The sequence below is a fragment of the Dasypus novemcinctus genome, chromosome 3, assembly GCF_030445035.2.
Source record: "Dasypus novemcinctus isolate mDasNov1 chromosome 3, mDasNov1.1.hap2, whole genome shotgun sequence".
In the NCBI taxonomy this organism is placed as follows: domain Eukaryota; kingdom Metazoa; phylum Chordata; class Mammalia; order Cingulata; family Dasypodidae; genus Dasypus; species Dasypus novemcinctus.
In genome coordinates this window covers 163287453-163306079 of record NC_080675.1, presented here as the reverse complement: position 1 = coordinate 163306079, position 18627 = coordinate 163287453, and the positions used below count along the sequence as shown (strand labels likewise).

General features: G+C 39.4%; 1 protein-coding gene across 5 annotated transcripts in view; it reads left to right on the top strand.

Annotated features, from left to right (window-relative positions):
• MCTP2 (multiple C2 and transmembrane domain containing 2) overlaps positions 1-18627 on the top strand; it is a 258051-nt gene that overhangs the window by 119947 nt on the left and 119477 nt on the right. For all 5 annotated transcript variants that reach the window (XM_071214337.1, XM_058294644.2, XM_071214338.1 and 2 more), the window contains 2 exons: positions 9179-9343; positions 11506-11636. In XM_071214337.1, the coding sequence (XP_071070438.1) occupies positions 9179-9343; positions 11506-11636 (296 nt within the window). The remainder of the gene's footprint in view (positions 1-9178; positions 9344-11505; positions 11637-18627) is intronic.

The window sequence follows — 18627 nt, the reverse complement described above, 5'->3', positions numbered from 1 at the left end:
TATTTATGACATCTAGATAAGCATTAGCCTGGGCAGAATGACTTCCAGAGGCTTTTGTCTTCTCTGGGGGCCTCAGTCATGTTCAGGTAAGGCCATAAATCCATGGGAAGCCTCAAAACTTGAGAAAGACCAACTCATTCATTGCCTTTGTAAGGGATTCATCAAATCTTGCCTATTCTCACTGAGATTTGGTCGAGATTCTCTTGTTGCACCCAAACTATAGTGGTAGGAATACTGTCCTGGGAGTCCACAAATGAATAGGACTCTCCAATCATAACTGATGAGCTAGGAGGAGAAATGAGAAAAGGAGGGTGCAGGGTGCACAGTGAGTCCTGCATCGTGCCCTGCAAGGTGTTAAGGAGGGCTGGTAAGAGAAAGAAGACTAAAATGAGCCTAGCAAGTGAGAAAGAGGATGAAACGAAGGGAGACACCGCAGTATAAAATAACATGGGGCTTGGGAGTAACTCCAAACTATTTAGCAAAGGGCAGTGGTTTCCCAAGTGGGGCCCAAGGAGCAGCAGCAGTTCTCCTAGAACATTATAAATGAGCTCCTAGGGCCTCACCTCAGACCTCCTGAAGCACAAACTATGTAAATGGGTTACAGTGATCTTTCATTTTTATTTAGTTTTCCCCCACATTAAATAGTTTATTATAACACTACATCTATTGTAATACAAGTGGTGCTGTTTACAGCCTAGCAATCTTTTATCAAGCCCTCTAGATCATCCTGGGGCATTTTCAAGTTTGAGAGCCATGCTATGGACTAGAGGATGTAGGGATTGCTTGGAATAGGAGACAAAGCTAGACATGTAAGGAAGAGCCCACCTTGAAGATGGGTAGCTAGGGCTGCCAACCCTTAAGCAGGGATTGCGTGGGCAAGCTAGGTGTCCAGGGTTCAAAATGTTGGGGGAAGCTCACATTCAGGTACCGATCCCACATATGCATGAGCTTGAGAGTGGCTTTCTCTTTAAATTTTGCACACTGGTTGCCTCACTTGCTTTGCCCTATCCCCAGTCCTGGATGAAGGTGCCCTAAGAAATATTTTAAGTGAAGAGAGCATGGGGAAATGGAATCTAGGAATGAAAAGAAGCAGGAAGAAGAAAGTGAATCAAAACATCCCAAAAAATTTTATAACATATGATCACAACATTTAACACTGAGCTTCCTAGAGGCCAGGGCAAAAAGAAAATCTTCTTGAATTGCATGACCCTCATTTTATTTAACTTTCTTGTTTTGAAATACTTTCAAACATACAGTCCAGTTACAAAAATAATACAGCACAAACCCTGTCAGGTAACAGATCCACCAACTTTAATATTTTGCCACATTTTCATAGCATTCTTTCTCTCTCTCTCTCTCTCCTTCTCTCTCTATCCATCTATCTATATAACAATAGATTTTCTGAACATTTTGAGTGCAGATTATTTATACTGCACTTGAGTGCAGATTATTATATGCTCCTTGAAACCTTAATACTGCCATGCATATTTCCTAAGAACAAGGATAATCACTAATGTAACCATCTTAAGTGCAGTTGTCAGGTTCAAGAAATTTAATATTGATATAAAGCTTACAGTCTATATTCCATTTTTTCATATGTCTCAATAATGTCCCTTTCAGCCTTTTCTCTCCCTTGATACTAGATCTTATCCAAGATCAGGTACTGCATTTAATTGCCACTGGCTCTTTAGTTGCTATTTCTTCCTCTTGTCTCTCTCTCTTTTTAATTTTGAGAACATATATACAACATAAACTTTCCATTTCAACCACTCCCAAGCATTCCATTCAAAGGTATTAATCCCATTCATTATATTATAGTACTCTCACCACCTTACATTACTAAATCTTTTCTATCTCCCCAAATAGAAACCCTACTCACATTATACATTAATTTTCTCTTCCCCTTCCTCACTGCTCTTGGCAACTTGTGCTGTAATTTCTGTCTCTGTGATCTTGCTTATTCTCTGATATTTTCTTTGTAGTTACCATGGGCTTAAATTTAATATTCTGAATCTATAACAATCTTGTTTACTTCGGTACAAAATCACCTCTAATAGTTTTACACAAACTATATTCCTGTATGCCTCTATTTCCCCACCTTTTTGTAGTTCTTGTCACAGATGACATGTTTATGCATTATGAGTCCCAAGCTACTGATTTCTCATTACATTTTATGCTTTTTGCTTTTTAGATCCAGTAGGAAAGAAAAAGTTGTTACAAACCGAAAAAACCATAGCACTCTCATTTATATGTACCCGTGCTTCAATCTATTGCCTATTGTTCTTTCCTTTCAACCTACAGAACTCTCTTTAACAAGAGAAACAGGCACCTAATCTTAATTGAGGCTCTAATGTATGTGACGTATTGCTTCTAGAACTCTTGTGACTTTCAGCGTTGTCACTTTATCTTTGTCATTCAACAGTTTGATTATAAAAATGCAGTGGTATGGGTCTATTTGGTTATTCTGTTTGGAGTTTGTTAAGCATCTTGAATGTGTCAAATCATGTTGTTTATTAAATTTCAGAAATTCTTTGGATGTGCTCTCTTCGCCTTTCTCTCTTCACTCTCTGGGACTCTCATAATGTGTACTTTGGTAAGCTCTATGGTATCCCACAGGTTCCTCAGAGTCTGTTCACTTTTCTTCATTCTTCTTATTTCTCAGACTGAATGATTTCAATTATGTCATCTTCAAGTTCACTGATTCATTTTGCTGTCAGCTCCAGTCTGCTGTTGAACTTTTCTAGGGATTTTGTAATTTCTGTTTCTGTGGTCTTCAGCTCTGTTTGGTTCCTTTTCGTAATTTTCACCTCTCTATTGATTTTCTCTTTGCATTCATCTATTATTTTCCTGGTTTCCTTTAATTTTTTGTCCATGTTTTCCTTTGGCTTTTTGCTCATATGTAGGACTTTTTAAAAAAGTCTTTGTAGTGTCTTAAATCCTGTCCTCTTCAATGATGGTTCCTAATGCCTTAATCCTTTCTTACCTGGACCATTACTACTCATTTCTTTTCATGCTTGGTTACTGTAACCTTTTGTTGGAATGTGGGCATTTTATTATTTTGATGTTTTATTGCTGGTAGTTAGAGTCTGAGGCATCTATTCCTTAAGCTTCTATCTAGCCAGTACTATGACAGATTTCCTTGAATGCCAAAATGCCAAAAGCTAACAAAAAAAAGAAGAAAGGAAAAATGGAGGAAGGAAGGAAGGGGGAAAGAAGGAAGGTAAACACTTTTTCATTCTTTGCAGATTGACCTGTGAGAGTGTTGTCCTTCAGAACTTAATCTGTACAGTGAGTTTAGAGAATAGCTCCAGGCCAACGCATAAGCCCCCCCCCCCCATTTCTTTTAGTGCATATGTTTGTCTTGGGTGTGCGCATGTGGCACTGGTAATTTTCTCATTTACATAGTTCCAAATGTCCCCTCTTCACTCGGAAACCATTTCCTTAAAGTCCTACAGCCAGACATACATGCTTCCAGTGCGTACTCTAGGGCTTGCTCTGTTCCTTCTGGAATGGGGACCAGGGTGGAAGTGCAGGCTGCAACTGTGCCAAGCTGGGGAGGGGCCAGCCAGGGTGGCAGGGGATTCTACTGCTTTTAAGGAGCTTTTTTGTTGATTCAGCCCTCAACCTGTTCCTACAGTTTTTAACTCTTTCCTGGAGCTTGGAGGAGGATGTTTCCACCAGGTCTTGCTGGTTGTTTACAGCTTCTGTTGGGGGAGTGGAGTCCTGAAGCATCTCACTCCACATCTTGATCAGGGCTCCTTCCCCCATTTTTTAATAGTAGTTAATATGTCAAAAGCAAAACTTTTCCAGTTCCTAAACTTGAAGAGTCATTGGACATTTATAGTTTTTATCTATTTTTATCTTCTCTTTTTTTAATTTTTATTCTTAAGGAGATAAATGAGTGATAATATTCTCTTATAATTTAAAGATATTAAATTCCATATATAACTTTTATAGCTAATGTCCTGGTTCACACATATTCATATTCTTATAACTGTGATATAATTTTCATCTATAAATATGAATCATATCTTCCATGTATAGGTACCAAGTGGGAAATTTAAAAGACTTTCTTTATATCCTTATGTAAAATTTGGTATTGTTCTAATAGGATTCATGCCTACAGAATCCTCTTCAGATGATAAAAAGGAGTTGCTGAATAGAATCGTTTTTTGGGATCCTGTTCCATGGATGCATGGCTCTTCTCATGTCATGCCATAAAAGCTGTTGACAAGAAGCTGTAGTTTTACATGGTGAAAAAGCTTAGAAGGAATATTTCAGTGAAACCTTTTATAGACTGAATGTTCTCCTGTACCCTTTCAAAGCAGTGACCAACATGGTTGGAATCTTGGGTTGCTATTCATGGTTTTACAAAATTGGCTAATTTGTTCATGCATTTGTTTCCATTGACTGCCTACTTCCCCAAGTGACTTAGGAAAATATTGAGCCAGAGTCAAACTAAGATGCCTTAGCAACGTTGAAACACTTGCATTTTTATATTTCTATAATTGAAATGATTTATAAAGTACTCACACAGTATTTGGCACTCAGCAGAAGTATACTAGTCAGTGCCTTCTCGATCTTCCCCTGTTTTTTTTTGTATTTTTGTTGCACCCTATGGGATACTTTGCATCATTACTCTATGGTATGTGTCAACATGGTCATTTCTGGAACATGGCATAGTGGAAATAACATCACTTTTGATGCCTGCAGCTCTAGTTCCTGAGATTCTATGCCGTTCTCTCAGGCTTTTTCTTTACTCCTGATCTCTGTCAGTTTTCCAGACTTGGAATAGATTGGTGGTTTGGAGCTGGCATGTCCATCATTCCTGGGTTTGCCTTTGCCACCAGGCCAAGAGAAAGGGATGCTAGAGTCCTCACCAGCATCTTCCCAGTGTGCTCCTTGGCCATAATCCTCAAATAATCCATGTCCCCAAAATATAGTTCATTTTAGATATCATAGGAATGAAAGTTCATTCCCTTTTTTTTTAAAGATTTGTTTTTTTATTTATTTCTCTCCCCTTCCCTGCGCGCCCCCCCCCCCCAGTTGTCTACTCTCTGGGTCCATTCACTGTATGTTATTCTGTGCCCGCTTGTATTCTTGTCAGTGGCACCCGGAGTCCGTGTCTTGTTTTGTTGTGTCAACTCTCTTTGTGTGGCGCCATTCCTAGGCAGGTTGCACCTTTTTCACGCTGGGCGGCTCTCCTTATGGGGCGCACTCCTTGTGCATGGGGCTCCCCTATGCGGGGGAAACCCCTGAGTGGCAGGGCAATCCTTGCGTGCATCAGTACTGTGCATGGGCCAGCACATCCACAGGTCAGGAGGCCCAGGGTTTGAACCTTGGACCTCCCATGTGAATGCCCTACCTGTTGGGCCAAATCCGCTTCCCTCATTCCCTTTCTTGAGAATCTATTTCTAGATCAGAAACTCTGAAGATTCTCTGCCTTTTTGAAGTGAGCTGAGGCTCTACTGCTTATACTTCCAGTCTCCTTCCCTTTCTTATCTATGGGACTGTTATGACCCAGGAGTAAACTAATGTTTTTAAGTTGTTTCATTTTTATGAAAGTGAATATGTTTCTTAATTAAACATCGTGGCTTGCTTTCACTGTTAATAACTAGTATGTGTGCTTCTTTATTTTAAAAAATGGGTGTGGATTTGGTAGGGTGAGGGCTGGAGGAGGAGAGAGAATATGAATGAATCAACATAGAAAGAGTAAAAGGTTCTGATCCTTGGGGAGGAAGGAGAAAAATAACAAAACCCTTATGGGCTATATTTTACCCACTATGTCTGCTGAGAAATTAGGGTCAGGACCCAGAAGCTTTGCACTATCTCCTGGTGTTTGTTTCGGTTCAGGTGGGGTAGGCTTCCCCTTTGATGGGTAATTTCCTTCTCTCCTTTCACATTCCAAGCTGCATTAAGATGACAAATTTCACTTACAGACTCCGGCACAGACATGAAAACCTGAGCCATTCCGCTAACTGAGTGAGTGCAGATGAGACGATTTATTGTGGGGAGAATGGGAGTGTTTGAAGAGAGCACAAAAGATTTGGAGAGCCCAACTCTGCAGTAGAGCACACAGGATGCCCAGACCTACCCCCAACCCTACAGACTCACTGCTCTTAAGCCATCATGGCAAGCATCAAGGATGGAAGAGAAATGTTAAAGTTATTAAGAAACTTCTTTAACACATCCACACACACCAAGATATGTTGCTTGCAAATGAAACTTCATTTTAGAGATAACCTGATAGTGAGTTTTACAGAGATATTTAGGGTGAAAGAAGTTTTAAAAAAGGGTGTGTGTGTGTTTTCTCTTCTATCTGCAAATGGTGCAGTAAATACTTTCTTCTCCCACCCTGTCTTTAGTAGGGGGGGAAAATCTTGGACAGCAAAGAGCAAGTCCATCACATCAAACATGACCGCGTTAAATACTAAAATGTTCAAAGTCCAACTGAGATAGATAAAGGCTTTGATGGAAAGTGGATATTTCCCAGGGACATTACAAGCAATAATCCAGATGTTATGGTGTAATGCAACGAGTGTCCATGGATAGATCAGGAGCTCCAGCCAAGCTGTGCCTGATGTCGGCCCCAGCCCTGCCCTCCCATGCTGTTCTGCCATATGGAACCTATCTCTCAGCCCCCTTAATAACCAGCTTTGGATTCCATTTTCACAGAGCTCATAGAGCTAAGTGGGGCTGTTTTATGGACAAGTTAGATAGAAGCCTTTCCAAGATAAACATCCAATTTGAAATTAGGACATACCAAGCCGCAAAATTATTTTAGGGCATATTTCATGGAAGCACTGCCATTTTTCTTAGGCAATTGCCAGACTGTAGGATGCCCTTTGATCCCTTGTGGACATTACTCCCTTCTTTATAAAAAGAATTTTGAAATAGTTGCAGTGTTTAGGGAGGAATATATCTGTCGGAACTTTGAAACATGGCCATGGGATAGGTCATGCTTTAGCTTTTTGGTCTGCAATTCAAACTTTAAGAAGCAAAATTTTTAAAAGGAATTGCGGGCAGGGTATATGAATCAAAATCTCATTTTCTTTTTAAAGATGGGACTTTTTTCAGCCCATGTGCCTAATAAGCTATAAAGTATATTTAATATAGCTGCATATAGATATAGATATAGATACATATACACACACATATATATGTCTATCTATCTACCTATCTGTCTATCCATCCTGATGGGTTATGTTGTTTTAATAAATGTAAAATCACCTACTCTTAACTATATCGTTAGCCTTCATTATTGACTATATCCTATCCAGAACCAACTGCAAAGAGAAATTAAGAATATTGGACTGTTATTTCCCAGAAGAGAGGCTCCTTTTTTGTTTATTTTTAAAGTTCTTTCCCCATCTGCCTTCCCTGCTCTGTCTCAACACCTCCAAAACCTCACTCTCTCTGTGTATGTGTGTTTTGTATGTTTCAAGAGAAAAGAGTAAGGATATGCAATTTGTGAGTAAATATTTTCTTATATGTATTTTGTTTAAGGTTGTTATAAAATTATCTACAAAGTCACCTTGGTATAGTGTTGCATCATTTATTAAGGGTGATAGAGTGATGTGTGTTGGGTGAAGTACACTGGTATTAAATTAATATGGTACTGACATCCCATTTATTGTGATAAATTGTGACTAACTGCTATCTGAACGAATTGGTGTCTAAATGATCTTGTAGATATATTGAGCAAATGACAGGAATGAATATACAGTGTTAGAAATTCATTGCTTTTCTATGATACTTGGCGCCATCTACATTCTCCAGCCCATTTATTTCTCCTTCAAATAACGAAGTCCATGCCTATGCCATTTTACTTACTGAATGGAGAATGAAAATAACTCCCCCAACTAAACGCATCTTGTGGATCATGTGGGGATCCTAACTCCAACTAGCTACCTGTGAAAAGACATTGTTGAGACCATCAGGGAAACCTGAATATGGTTTGGGGATTTAATGATAGTAAGGAAACCATTGTGTTTGACGATGGCATGGTCATTGTGTGAAACCAAATGTGGGATTTGCTTTAAAACATTTTAGCAGGAAAAAATAGTGAAGGAATAGATGAAATAAGATTGGCAAACTCTTGAAGCTGCTGAATAGTATATGGTGGTTTATTGTACTTTTCTTTCTCCACCTTTCTGTATGTTTGAAAATTTACATAATTGAAATAAAAAACAAACGAAATGTGTTTATCTCCTTTATAATTTAATAATAGGGGATGCTTGCCTTTTTCTATGTTCTGTTTAAGGTATGTGTGTGTGAGACCGTGCATGAGTAATATAATTTAATTTCTCTCCCCTTCCCTCCCCACCCCCCAGAGTTGTCTGCTCTCTGTGTCCATTTGCTGTGTGTTCTTCTGTGACCCCTTCCATCCTTATCAGTGGCACTGGGAATATGTTTCTTTTTGTTGTGTCATCTTGTTGTGTCAGCTCTCCATGTGTGCGGTGCCATTCCTGGGCAGGCTGCGCTTTCCTTCACACTGGGCAGCTCTCCTTATAGGGCCCACTCCTTGCACGTGGGTCTCCCCCATGCGGGGGATACCCCTGTGTGGCACAGCACTCCTTGAGCACATCAGCACTGCACATGGGCCAGCTCCACACGGGTCAAGGAGGCCCGGGGTTTGAACTGCAGACCTCCCATGTGGTAGGCAGATGTCCTATCCATTGGGCCAAGTCCACTTTCCTAACTTACTTTTAACCCTCCTCACCATATTTCAGAATAAAGGGATGTGGGGACAAATTCAAATGTGAAGGATAAATTCAAAGCCATGATTCCTAAATGCCTGATGTTAGTTTGCCCTGCAAAGCAATGCCTTCTTCTATTTCTTTTTCCCAGAATGTCTTTCTCCCCTTCCTGCTATTAAAATAACCAAAGACCCAGGTTAAAGATTCTTACCAGAGAGCACATCTCTATGGGAGTACAGGCCTGAGCCAAAGGTAGATCTTGTTTGTATTCATCTTTTGCTATATTGTTACAAGTCCATTGCTTAAGAGGGAAACCACAAAACTGTGATTGTAGGTTTTTGAAACTAATAAAGGCACTTTTCACCAGACAGGGAGTGATGTCTATTATCAAATATTGAAAACTGGCATTTCTTTGATCACCAAAGTCATACTTAAGAATTATAACCAAGTTTACATGTCATCTCTATTTTTTGCTTTAGTCTTCTTTGATACGCAACCTTCGACTCTCAGAATCCCTGAAAAAGAACCAGCTCTGGAATGGGATTATAAGTATAACTTTGTTGGAAGGAAAGAATGTCTCAGGAGGAAACATGACAGAGATGTTTGTCCAGTTAAAACTGGGAGATCAGAGGTACAGAAGTAAGGTAAGTCCTAGCAATTCCATAAGGAGCACAATTCATTTAATGATGAAAAAAATGTTGTTCTACTCAAAATTTCACAAGAATAGAAGTAATTCACTTTTAACCCTCCTAATCATATTTAGGATCACCCCAGAAAACAAAATAATCATATATGTACAGTCAATAAGTATGTGAAGTATTTTGATTGCTTAGGAAAATTTATTTTAATGCAGTAACTCAAAGCTGGAGAAAACTTATTAAATAATAGATTTGAATATGTCATGTATTTGGATTTTATAAAGAAGTAAACCATGCTTGATAGGATGAGGGAAAAGGATAGTAGAACTTTTTCAAAATCCTACAAACGAACAATAGTGGAATGCATTATATTTGTATTCAAGTATTTAAGAAAACTACAATATTTTCAAAATTATGCATGCTTTACTTTCTCTTGTTAGTATTAGCATAAATGATAGCATCTAGTTATACTATTTTTTGCTACAATTAAAAAAAAATAAATGATCTAAAGTTTTAAAAGTAATTTATTTTGAATAAAAGTAAAGGCATTTTGAACACACTTTAAAATTGATCATCTTAATCTGCCAATCCAAATTCTATTTAAAGTTTAATCTTAGTAATTTTGTGTGGCTTTTATTTAAAAAAAACATAGTTTCCAAACTGTGGTAATTAATTAGTTTTACATAACTGTCAGACAGGCATATTTCCAGTGTTTAATGGATTGAGGGAACTATGACACTTGAAAGCTATGGTACTTGCCAAAAGCCACATAGGAAAAAAAAATCAGTGGAAGATTTTGAAAATAGACCAGAAGATTTTTGCAGTTCAGGCTTTCCAGTCTACAGGAATTAACAGATGCAGACAAGTTGGAAAGTGATTTAGGGCAGAGAGAGGTTTTCTCTCTGCACGATTTTGAGTGTAATATTAAATATATTAGATTTCATTTACTCTAGCACAAAGAGTAGAGAATTGAGACTCAAAATGTACAATAGTTGATAAGAAATGTGAAAAATTGAAGGCAAGTTATGCCAGAAATATGCAGATAATTAGTTTAACCGGGTAGTTTCAGGCTGTACCTACAGTGAGCGTATCCACGGTAACCATGTCTCCCCGCTACAATTCCTTGAGCCAACTGGGGTCAGGCTCAGGATTTATAGAAAAATTATTCATCTCTAAATGCACTTAGTCCTTTGGACTAAGGTGAAGGGTAGAATTAGTCCAGTATCTGTTACAGATTCCCTTGGGGAGTACTGCATTTAATTTGTGGTCTGACAGTGTTTTTTTTTTGCTTCTGAGTTTCTAAATTCTGCCATCTCATATATTAAGCCTGGTTTTTAAAAAATGGCTTAAATTATTTTACATGACCTTGCCTACAATTGGGGGTCTGAGTTGTCAGTGTTTTCCCAAGCAGGACTACTTGGTGCTATGATTTCATATTTGATGTTGTGTCCTTTCAGCCTAATAGTTGATGGCCCCCATTCTTGTTCACATTTTAGCCACAAACTGGATCTCTATCTAAATGAAGCGCCAATGAACCAAACACATAGGCAATTTGAAATAATTCTTGGAGAATACAGAAACACTTGTGGAGTTTTCAAACCACTCCTATCAATTTCTAAGTGTGGCTGCAGTAGAATTTCCTATCTCCCTTCTATTCTAATATTAATAACTGGATTTAGTACCTCAGATTTTAAAAGTAGGCAACACTGTACAAGTTATGGATTTCTTATTTAATGCACCTCACAGTCCCCAAACTGTTAATTTATATAAATCTTAAGTCAGTACTGAATAGATATACCAATAAAAATGTGACTTGTGATTGATTAACCAAACATATTATCTTCTGTAAGAGAGAAAGAATAATTGTAAAATGTCTGTTGATGTCTATGCATGACATATATGTTATTTATGATTTCTTATGGGGTGACAGAACTCTAACCTGGTGGGTGAATGATTGGATATGGAGGGCAGCTAAAAGAGTAGTGATGGTTTTCAAATTCCTGAGCACTTGGGAATCCCCTTCCTTCCATAAAGGAAAGTTTTACTTTAGAAGGGGCTGACACGTGATAATGAGCCCCCTGCAGTTTTAGAAATGCAATTAATGTGTAGCTGCTGTAGCAATGAATAACATTTTAAGAAAATAAATATTATAACCGCATGTTTTCTAGACACTGTGTAAGAGTGCAAATCCCCAGTGGCGGGAACAGTTTGACTTTCACTACTTCTCTGACAGGATGGGCATTTTGGACATTGAAGTGTGGGGAAAGGACAGCAAAAAGCACGAGGAGCGTCTGGGCACGTGAGTCTGCTCTGCTTTCTTCATGGTGGGCTCGGGCGTGGAGCTTGTTTTGGAATGGGGCTGGTTCAGAGGCATTATCTTTATCTGTTTGGGCTTAATGTAAATCCTGCCTTCACTATTTCAAGGAACCATATGTCACCCGGACATGTAACCCTAACATGGAGAAAGCTTGTTTTGGTTTGTTATGTTTTTGAATTGGTAAATGCCATCCATTATCTATTGGGAATTTTTTAAAGAAAGATTATATGCCATCTCAGACTATTTGGGAATATTTAAATACATTAACAGTACGCCCTATAGTGTTGTTTTGCTGCTTTGTAAGATATCATATTATTTAGTAAGAATATAGGCTTAGGTGTCCTAAATGATTGAAACTTTCTCATGTCCTGGATGAATTTTGTGGCAAACTATAATGAAATCTGTTGAGGCCAAATCTATTTTATTTCATTTCCTTTGCTTTGGACCTCCCCAACTTAATTGAGAGACTCAGTCATATAACTGACAATAGTCTAAGTATTTTAGCTTCTTTTTGGTATGGTGAAGAATACGATTAAATGGCATAGTGCCTGACACATAGCAGATGCCTAGAGAATGCTGGCGGAAGCATATGTCATCTCTGATCTTCAGAACAGTCCTGCAAATTAGTGGCTTTATTCTTATTTCATAGATGACGAAATGGAGTCCAAGAGATTTACAAACGACTTGGCCACAAATTTTCCTGGAGTGAGTGTACGGCAAGGGCAGCACTCTGTCTGTTTTGAAAGATAAAGTTCTTTCCACCAAACCACTGCCTTTTGCTCCTGCCATATACATACAACTTGTATACAGACCCTAGATTTGGAACATAAGCAGCTCAACAGCTGCTGGCCTGGTATTTTTTAGACTACGTTCTCTGGAACCCTGGATTCCAGGAGATGCTTGAGGAATGGGAGGTGCCTCCCCGTTCCTCTGCCTGCAGCCAGAGCATCTCAGTTTTGTCTGGATTAGATATTGCCATTCTACATAAAATTCCTTTTAAGGAAGGGTTTTATTGTTGAAAACTAAAGCTTGACCACCACTCATCTAGCCTAATTCCTTCATTTTACAGTTGAGACCCAGGGAAATGAAATGTTTTTCCAGCAGTTAGGAATTTATAGGCAGAGATGGGATTAGATGCAGCTCACCCAGGACCTTGTGCAGTGCTTTTTGCATGTAAAATACTCGGCACAGTGTCCAGCACACAGTGTCAGCTGTTTCTGCTATCATCAGTAGCTCATCCTGTGACTGATGGGTGGGGAGTTTGGTACTATTTTTCAAAAGAGGCATCGTGTTGCATGGACTGTCTGGCATGGTTCAGGGTGTGTAGCAACCCTGGACCTCACCTGCCCCATGCCAGTTACTTTGCCAAGTTATTGTGTGAAAAACAAACACACATCATACCCACACTTCACTGTGCATTTCTGAATCCCCCTGAGGAGTAGTGCTGCCACCAGTTGGCACTTCTGCACCTTGTCCTCATGTCATAGCCTTGGTTGCCCTGCTTTTCACAGTGCCCTCATCCTCAATTCTGTGCTTACCTGGTAGGAGCTGTCCCATGTTCAGATAGCAAACCAGACTTTGCCCAGCCCCCTGCTGCACCTGCAGGTCCTCCTGCGGTCCAGCATTGACTACATACTGCCCTAACAGTTTACCAGCCAGACTGTGCCTCTCCCTACTCCACCCTACAGGGTAACAGATATCTCAGATACTTTTTGGTACCAGAGCACTCATCATGGCTTACCCGCACTCTGCCGGTCCTGATGGTGCGAGGTTCAGAAACTTTGCACTCGCCTTTGGAACAACAACAGGTCACACACATGCAGAGAACTCTGTGTCCCCAAAGTATTATCCGGACAGTGGGAATTTGGGCCTCCCTTGATGGATAGCTAACGTGTTATTTTGGTAGGTGCAAAGAATAATGTTCCTCCATTTCTCATGTCATTGTGCTGCCATGTTTCCTTTACATAATAGGAAATGCTTTTCCGAACGAATGTTAGGCTGTTTCACAGAGAAAAAAATAATAATTTAAGATGTCCCTTTTTCTCCATGTTTTGTCATTTGCATGTTCATTTATTATTATAGCTATTTCCTGTTTGTAACTTAGAAATATACCTGTGCTAGTGGCCGTTCTGTCCTTCCTCTACATAGATTTTTAAAAAGGATCTTTTTTTTGGTATCCTTTTCCTTTTTCCTCTCCTGAGGTATGAAAGATAACAAAATTCCCTCTCGGGAGCTGGCTTCAGAACATAACAGAACATACAGAACCCTTCTGCAAACTTCCAGGTGGGGCAAAACCTACTATAAAATATATATTCCACCTCAGATTTAAAGGAGAAATTGTGGTAATATGTATATAACTGAATTGTAACTTAATTTGTTACCTTTAAAATATTTCAACCTTTTTTTTTCATATGTCCTTTCTTTTATTTTCTTAATCCCAAGCCTCAGTTATTTTATTTTCTGAATGTTGGGAAAACATCCTTTTGCCTTAGCAGGCTCTTACACAGTATAAGTGAATCTTAAATGCCTCCTAAGGCTTATTTCATGTTTGCTTTTGGAGAATTCCTTGAAGATAGTAATTTCAAGCTCTACATGGCCTCTCTGAGGAAATTTTCTTCAATGAAGCTTCCCCTCATAGACAGTTTGATGTGAAGTAAGGAATACCTGCCTTTGAGTCATACATCCTTGGCTTACTACAGCCATACCATTGCTTTGCTACATGACCTTGGGTAACACATTCACTTGCAAAGTCTGCCTCTTTGTCTGTAAAATGGGGTGTCTTAGTTTGCTGGGCTGCTATGACAAATACCACACAGTGGGTTGGCTTAATGACAATTTATTGGCTCATGCTTTGGAAGACTGAAAGTCCAAAGTCAAGGTATTGGTAGGGCTTGTTTTCTCCCTGAAGTCTGCAGTGTTACTAGCTTGCAGTCCCTTGACTTCCATCTCAGCCTCCTGTCAGAAAGTGATCTCTTCCGCTCTGTGTCAGTTCTTCTGGTTTCTGTTACCTTCTGGCTTCTGACTCCTTTCTGTGGCTTTCTCTGACTCTTGGCATCTGGAGTCTTCTCTTTATAAGGGTTTGAGTAATATGGATTAAGATCTACCTTATTGCAGTCAGCCACACCTTCACTAATCGTAACATCTTCAGAAGGTCCTATTTACAAATAAATGCACATACACTGGAATGTGGACTAAGATTAAGATTATAAGAATGTATCCTTTGAAGGGCAAAGGGGTACGTAGTTCAGTCTACCACATGGGGACACTGGCCAACTTGCACCATTCTTCTGGCCATCTACTTGATACCTAGGACTTTTTGAGCACTGAAAAGGTAGGTAATATTGTCATTTTTAATTTTGAGATTTTTCTGCATGGTAGCTATAGATCCCCACACTATTTGCAACTAAAATTATGCAGTAAATAACACATGATGAGCAAACTCTAACCTTTTTTTTTTTTCTCCAAAACAGTGTGGCATTTTTTGTCTTTTTTCATAGAAGTTAGATTTGAACTCTTCGAGAACATGATAGGGAGGACATCTGTTGACTTATGAACTGAGCCCTGCCAGTTAGCTGGAGCAATACTGGGATTTCACAGCTATGGCTGAAGAAGGCTGGGGTAATAATCGTGGTTATGTGAAGAGAAATCACAGTGATGGTGGTTCCTAGCTTGGTGACAGTTAAAATATGGCTTTGTGGGCAAACTCCCCCAGGCTTTCTTGAGCCACATGTAATTATTGGGTTATGTGGTAATTCTGTGTTTAGCCGCTGAGCCTCCGAAAACTCCTGAAGAAAGTTGGCTGCTGGCGGCAGGAAAGCTGCTTGAGCAGATTCATCAAACCCAAAACGATGGTTCTTACAAAGCCCAGAGATTCTTTGTAGGCAAAACAAAAACAAAAGGCAGAGAATCTGATCTTAGAGTCCACCAATGGTCCAGGAATAATAAATGTTTGGGGGAATAAGAATTAGGGTTAAGAGCTAAATGTAATGAGCTTCAATTTTGAACAATATGACAACGGTCTGAATACAGATTATTCCCTTGTAGCCTGAATCACTTCAAAATAATCATTTTCTTAAAGTATAGTTTACATTTCCAGGTGATTCTAGAGATGGACCTGATATAGGATATGCTAGACTTAATTTAGTTTAAAAAGGTTAAGGATGAGATTCCGCAAGCCAACTTTGACTGTCCTGCCTCACGTTCTGTCTTTAGTCCCAGATGGTGTCTTATAAAGTGACTTTGACATTTCCCCCGTTTATTAGTGACTTAGAGGCAGTGGAGACTCTGGGCTGGAGTATTTCTCTGGACAAATTGCACCCTGTGTCGTTGATCTGCTTTTACAGCCAGGCTTGACACATTCACAGTTTTCTTCCTGTTCCCCCGCTTCCTTAGCCTCTGAGATTTACAGCTTTTAAAACTATAGCACTCTTTTCTGCCCCTTGCATTTAAGTTAAAAGCTGACCAGTCTGTAATATAAAACATGGAATTATGGTAATGAATACGAGGTTAAAAGCTATCATGACAAGTAAAACTTGAGCAGGTTTGGCTGACTGATATGGTGAAATTATGTGTTGAATTAAAACATTAAAATGCTTTGGGATTAATGGAGAAAGAAGTGAACAGGAGGTCAGACAATGCTAAATCAACACCTGAGCTGCCTGTGGGCTAGAGAGGCTAGCCTTAAAATAGATCCTTTGCAGATGGGGGGGGGGGGGACAATTTAGATTTAGTCCCTGTTTTCTTAAGGTAGTAGGAACATGGAATTTTCAATCTTGATATATCACCTAGTAAATACATTTGTTTCAATTCCTTTCTTACACAGGGGAGGAAATGGAGATTGGGAAAATTTTAAAAGCTCAGACTTTATCATTTGGATTATTTTTACTTTTCGCTGTTTTCATTTTGCCCCTGGCATTCATTTGTTTGCTCATTTTATTCATTGACTGCAGAGCACACTGCATATCTGGCAGCCTGCTAAGTACTGGGGGTTCAGTGGAAAATAATACAGCTATGGCTTCTGTCCTCACCTGGGCTACTGAAAGAAGCAGAGAGTGACAGCTCTGGGGTGAGCGCTGTAGATCAGGATGCTATGGAAGGGAACCTGGGCTCCCAGGTGGTAGAGGGTGGCTCCTTGGAAAACCAAGGTCTACTCTGAGACCTGGAAGATGAATGGTAGATAGCCTGAGATGGACATTGGGGGAAATGTTTACCAGGAAGAAGGCACAGAAACTGCCTAGAGAGGGGGGAGAGAGCTTCACTTCTGAGAAATGGAAAGGAACACAGAGGGTGGGTGGTGTCACCTCCAGTTGTGGTTCCAAAAGAAGGCACGATGAGGTCACAAAGACATTGTATTCCATCTCCTGCAAATGAACTGATGGCAGTTCCTCTCTAGGCAGGAGTACATCAGTGACTTTGATGTTTTTATTTCCATAATGAGAAACGCATCACATTACAGCACCTATTGACTGATTTTTCTAAGACCAGGTTTGGAATGGGGATTTCTGATAGCTAAGGGTTGCTCTGTCCCATCTTCCGAATGATCATCAAAACCTGTTTATTCCCCCTGCATGTGAAACTACATACGTTGCCAAGGAAACAGACCTAATTTTCCAATGCTCGTTTAAAACATTAGTTCTATAGATGTGCTGTGTTTGTGTTTCATGTTGTTTCTATCAGATGGAAGAGCAATAGTATACATTTTATTGCTTTATTAATTTTCATTAACAGATGGTTGGATGTATTGGCCAGGGTTTCTTGGACTATAGTAAGTTCAAATTTTAAAAATTATTCTTAGGTTAATATGTCCAATACATTTATTAATGAGTTTAATGCAGTTAGCAATCAACCTTGTAGATTTTTTTATTGAATACGTCCATGACTGTAATTCACCACAGTTAAAATATTAGCATTTGTCTAGGTCATGGGTTGGCAAATTAGGGCATCCTGAATCAAACCCAGCCAGTTGCCTGTTTATGTAAATAAAACTTTATTGGAACACAGATTGGTTCATTTGTTTCCATTGTCTGTGACAGCATTATACTAAAACGATGGCTGAGTTGAGTAGTTTCAACAGAGGCCAAATGGCCCACAAATTGAAAATACTGTCTAACTCTTCACAGAAAAAGTCGTCTAGATGCTTAGCATTTATCAATGTTGATTTTAGTTTTAATGCTAATTGAAAATACTCATTATGATAGCCTTTTATTTTTATTTATTTATTTTTTAAAAGATTTATTTATTTAATTAATTCCCCCCCTCCCCCAGTTGTCTGTTCTCTGTGTCTATTTGCTGCGTCTTGTTTCTTTGTCTGCTTCTGTTGTGGTCAGCGGCAAGGGAAGTGTGGGCGGTGCCATTCCTGGGCAGGCTGCACTTTCTTTGGCGCTGGGCGGCTCTCCTCACGGGTGCACTCCCTGCGCGTGGGGCTCCCCTACGCGGGGGACACCCCTGCGTGCCGCAGCAGCACTCCTTGCACGCATCAGCACTGCACATGGGCCAGCTCCACACGGGTCAAGGAGGCCCGGGGTTTGAACCGTGGACCTCCCGTGTGGTAGACGGATGCCCTAACTACTGGGCCAAGTCCATTTCCCATGATAGCCTTTTAAACCATAGATCAGAAAGGTGAAATTATTTTGCATGCAGGTGTTCTTTTCTAGTTACCTAACTCATCTTTAAATGTGAGATAGGTGCAAAAGTTTCACAGTGGACAGAAATAACTGAAAAGGTTGTGAACATGTGTATTTTCTAAGAAGAAACCCAATATTCACTCCACATTTCGTTTGGTATGTGATTCAACTTTTATTTAAAATAATAAACTGCTCTGTTCCAGTAAGTTGTGTCTTTAAGCAGTCACCAGGAGAGTTTTCCGTTATTCTAAATTTGATACTATTTCTCACAGCATTTTTGGATGACTTTTGAGAATTAATGTTGGATCCATTTTGAATATCCAAGAAAAATTTTTATCATTGCCTAATCA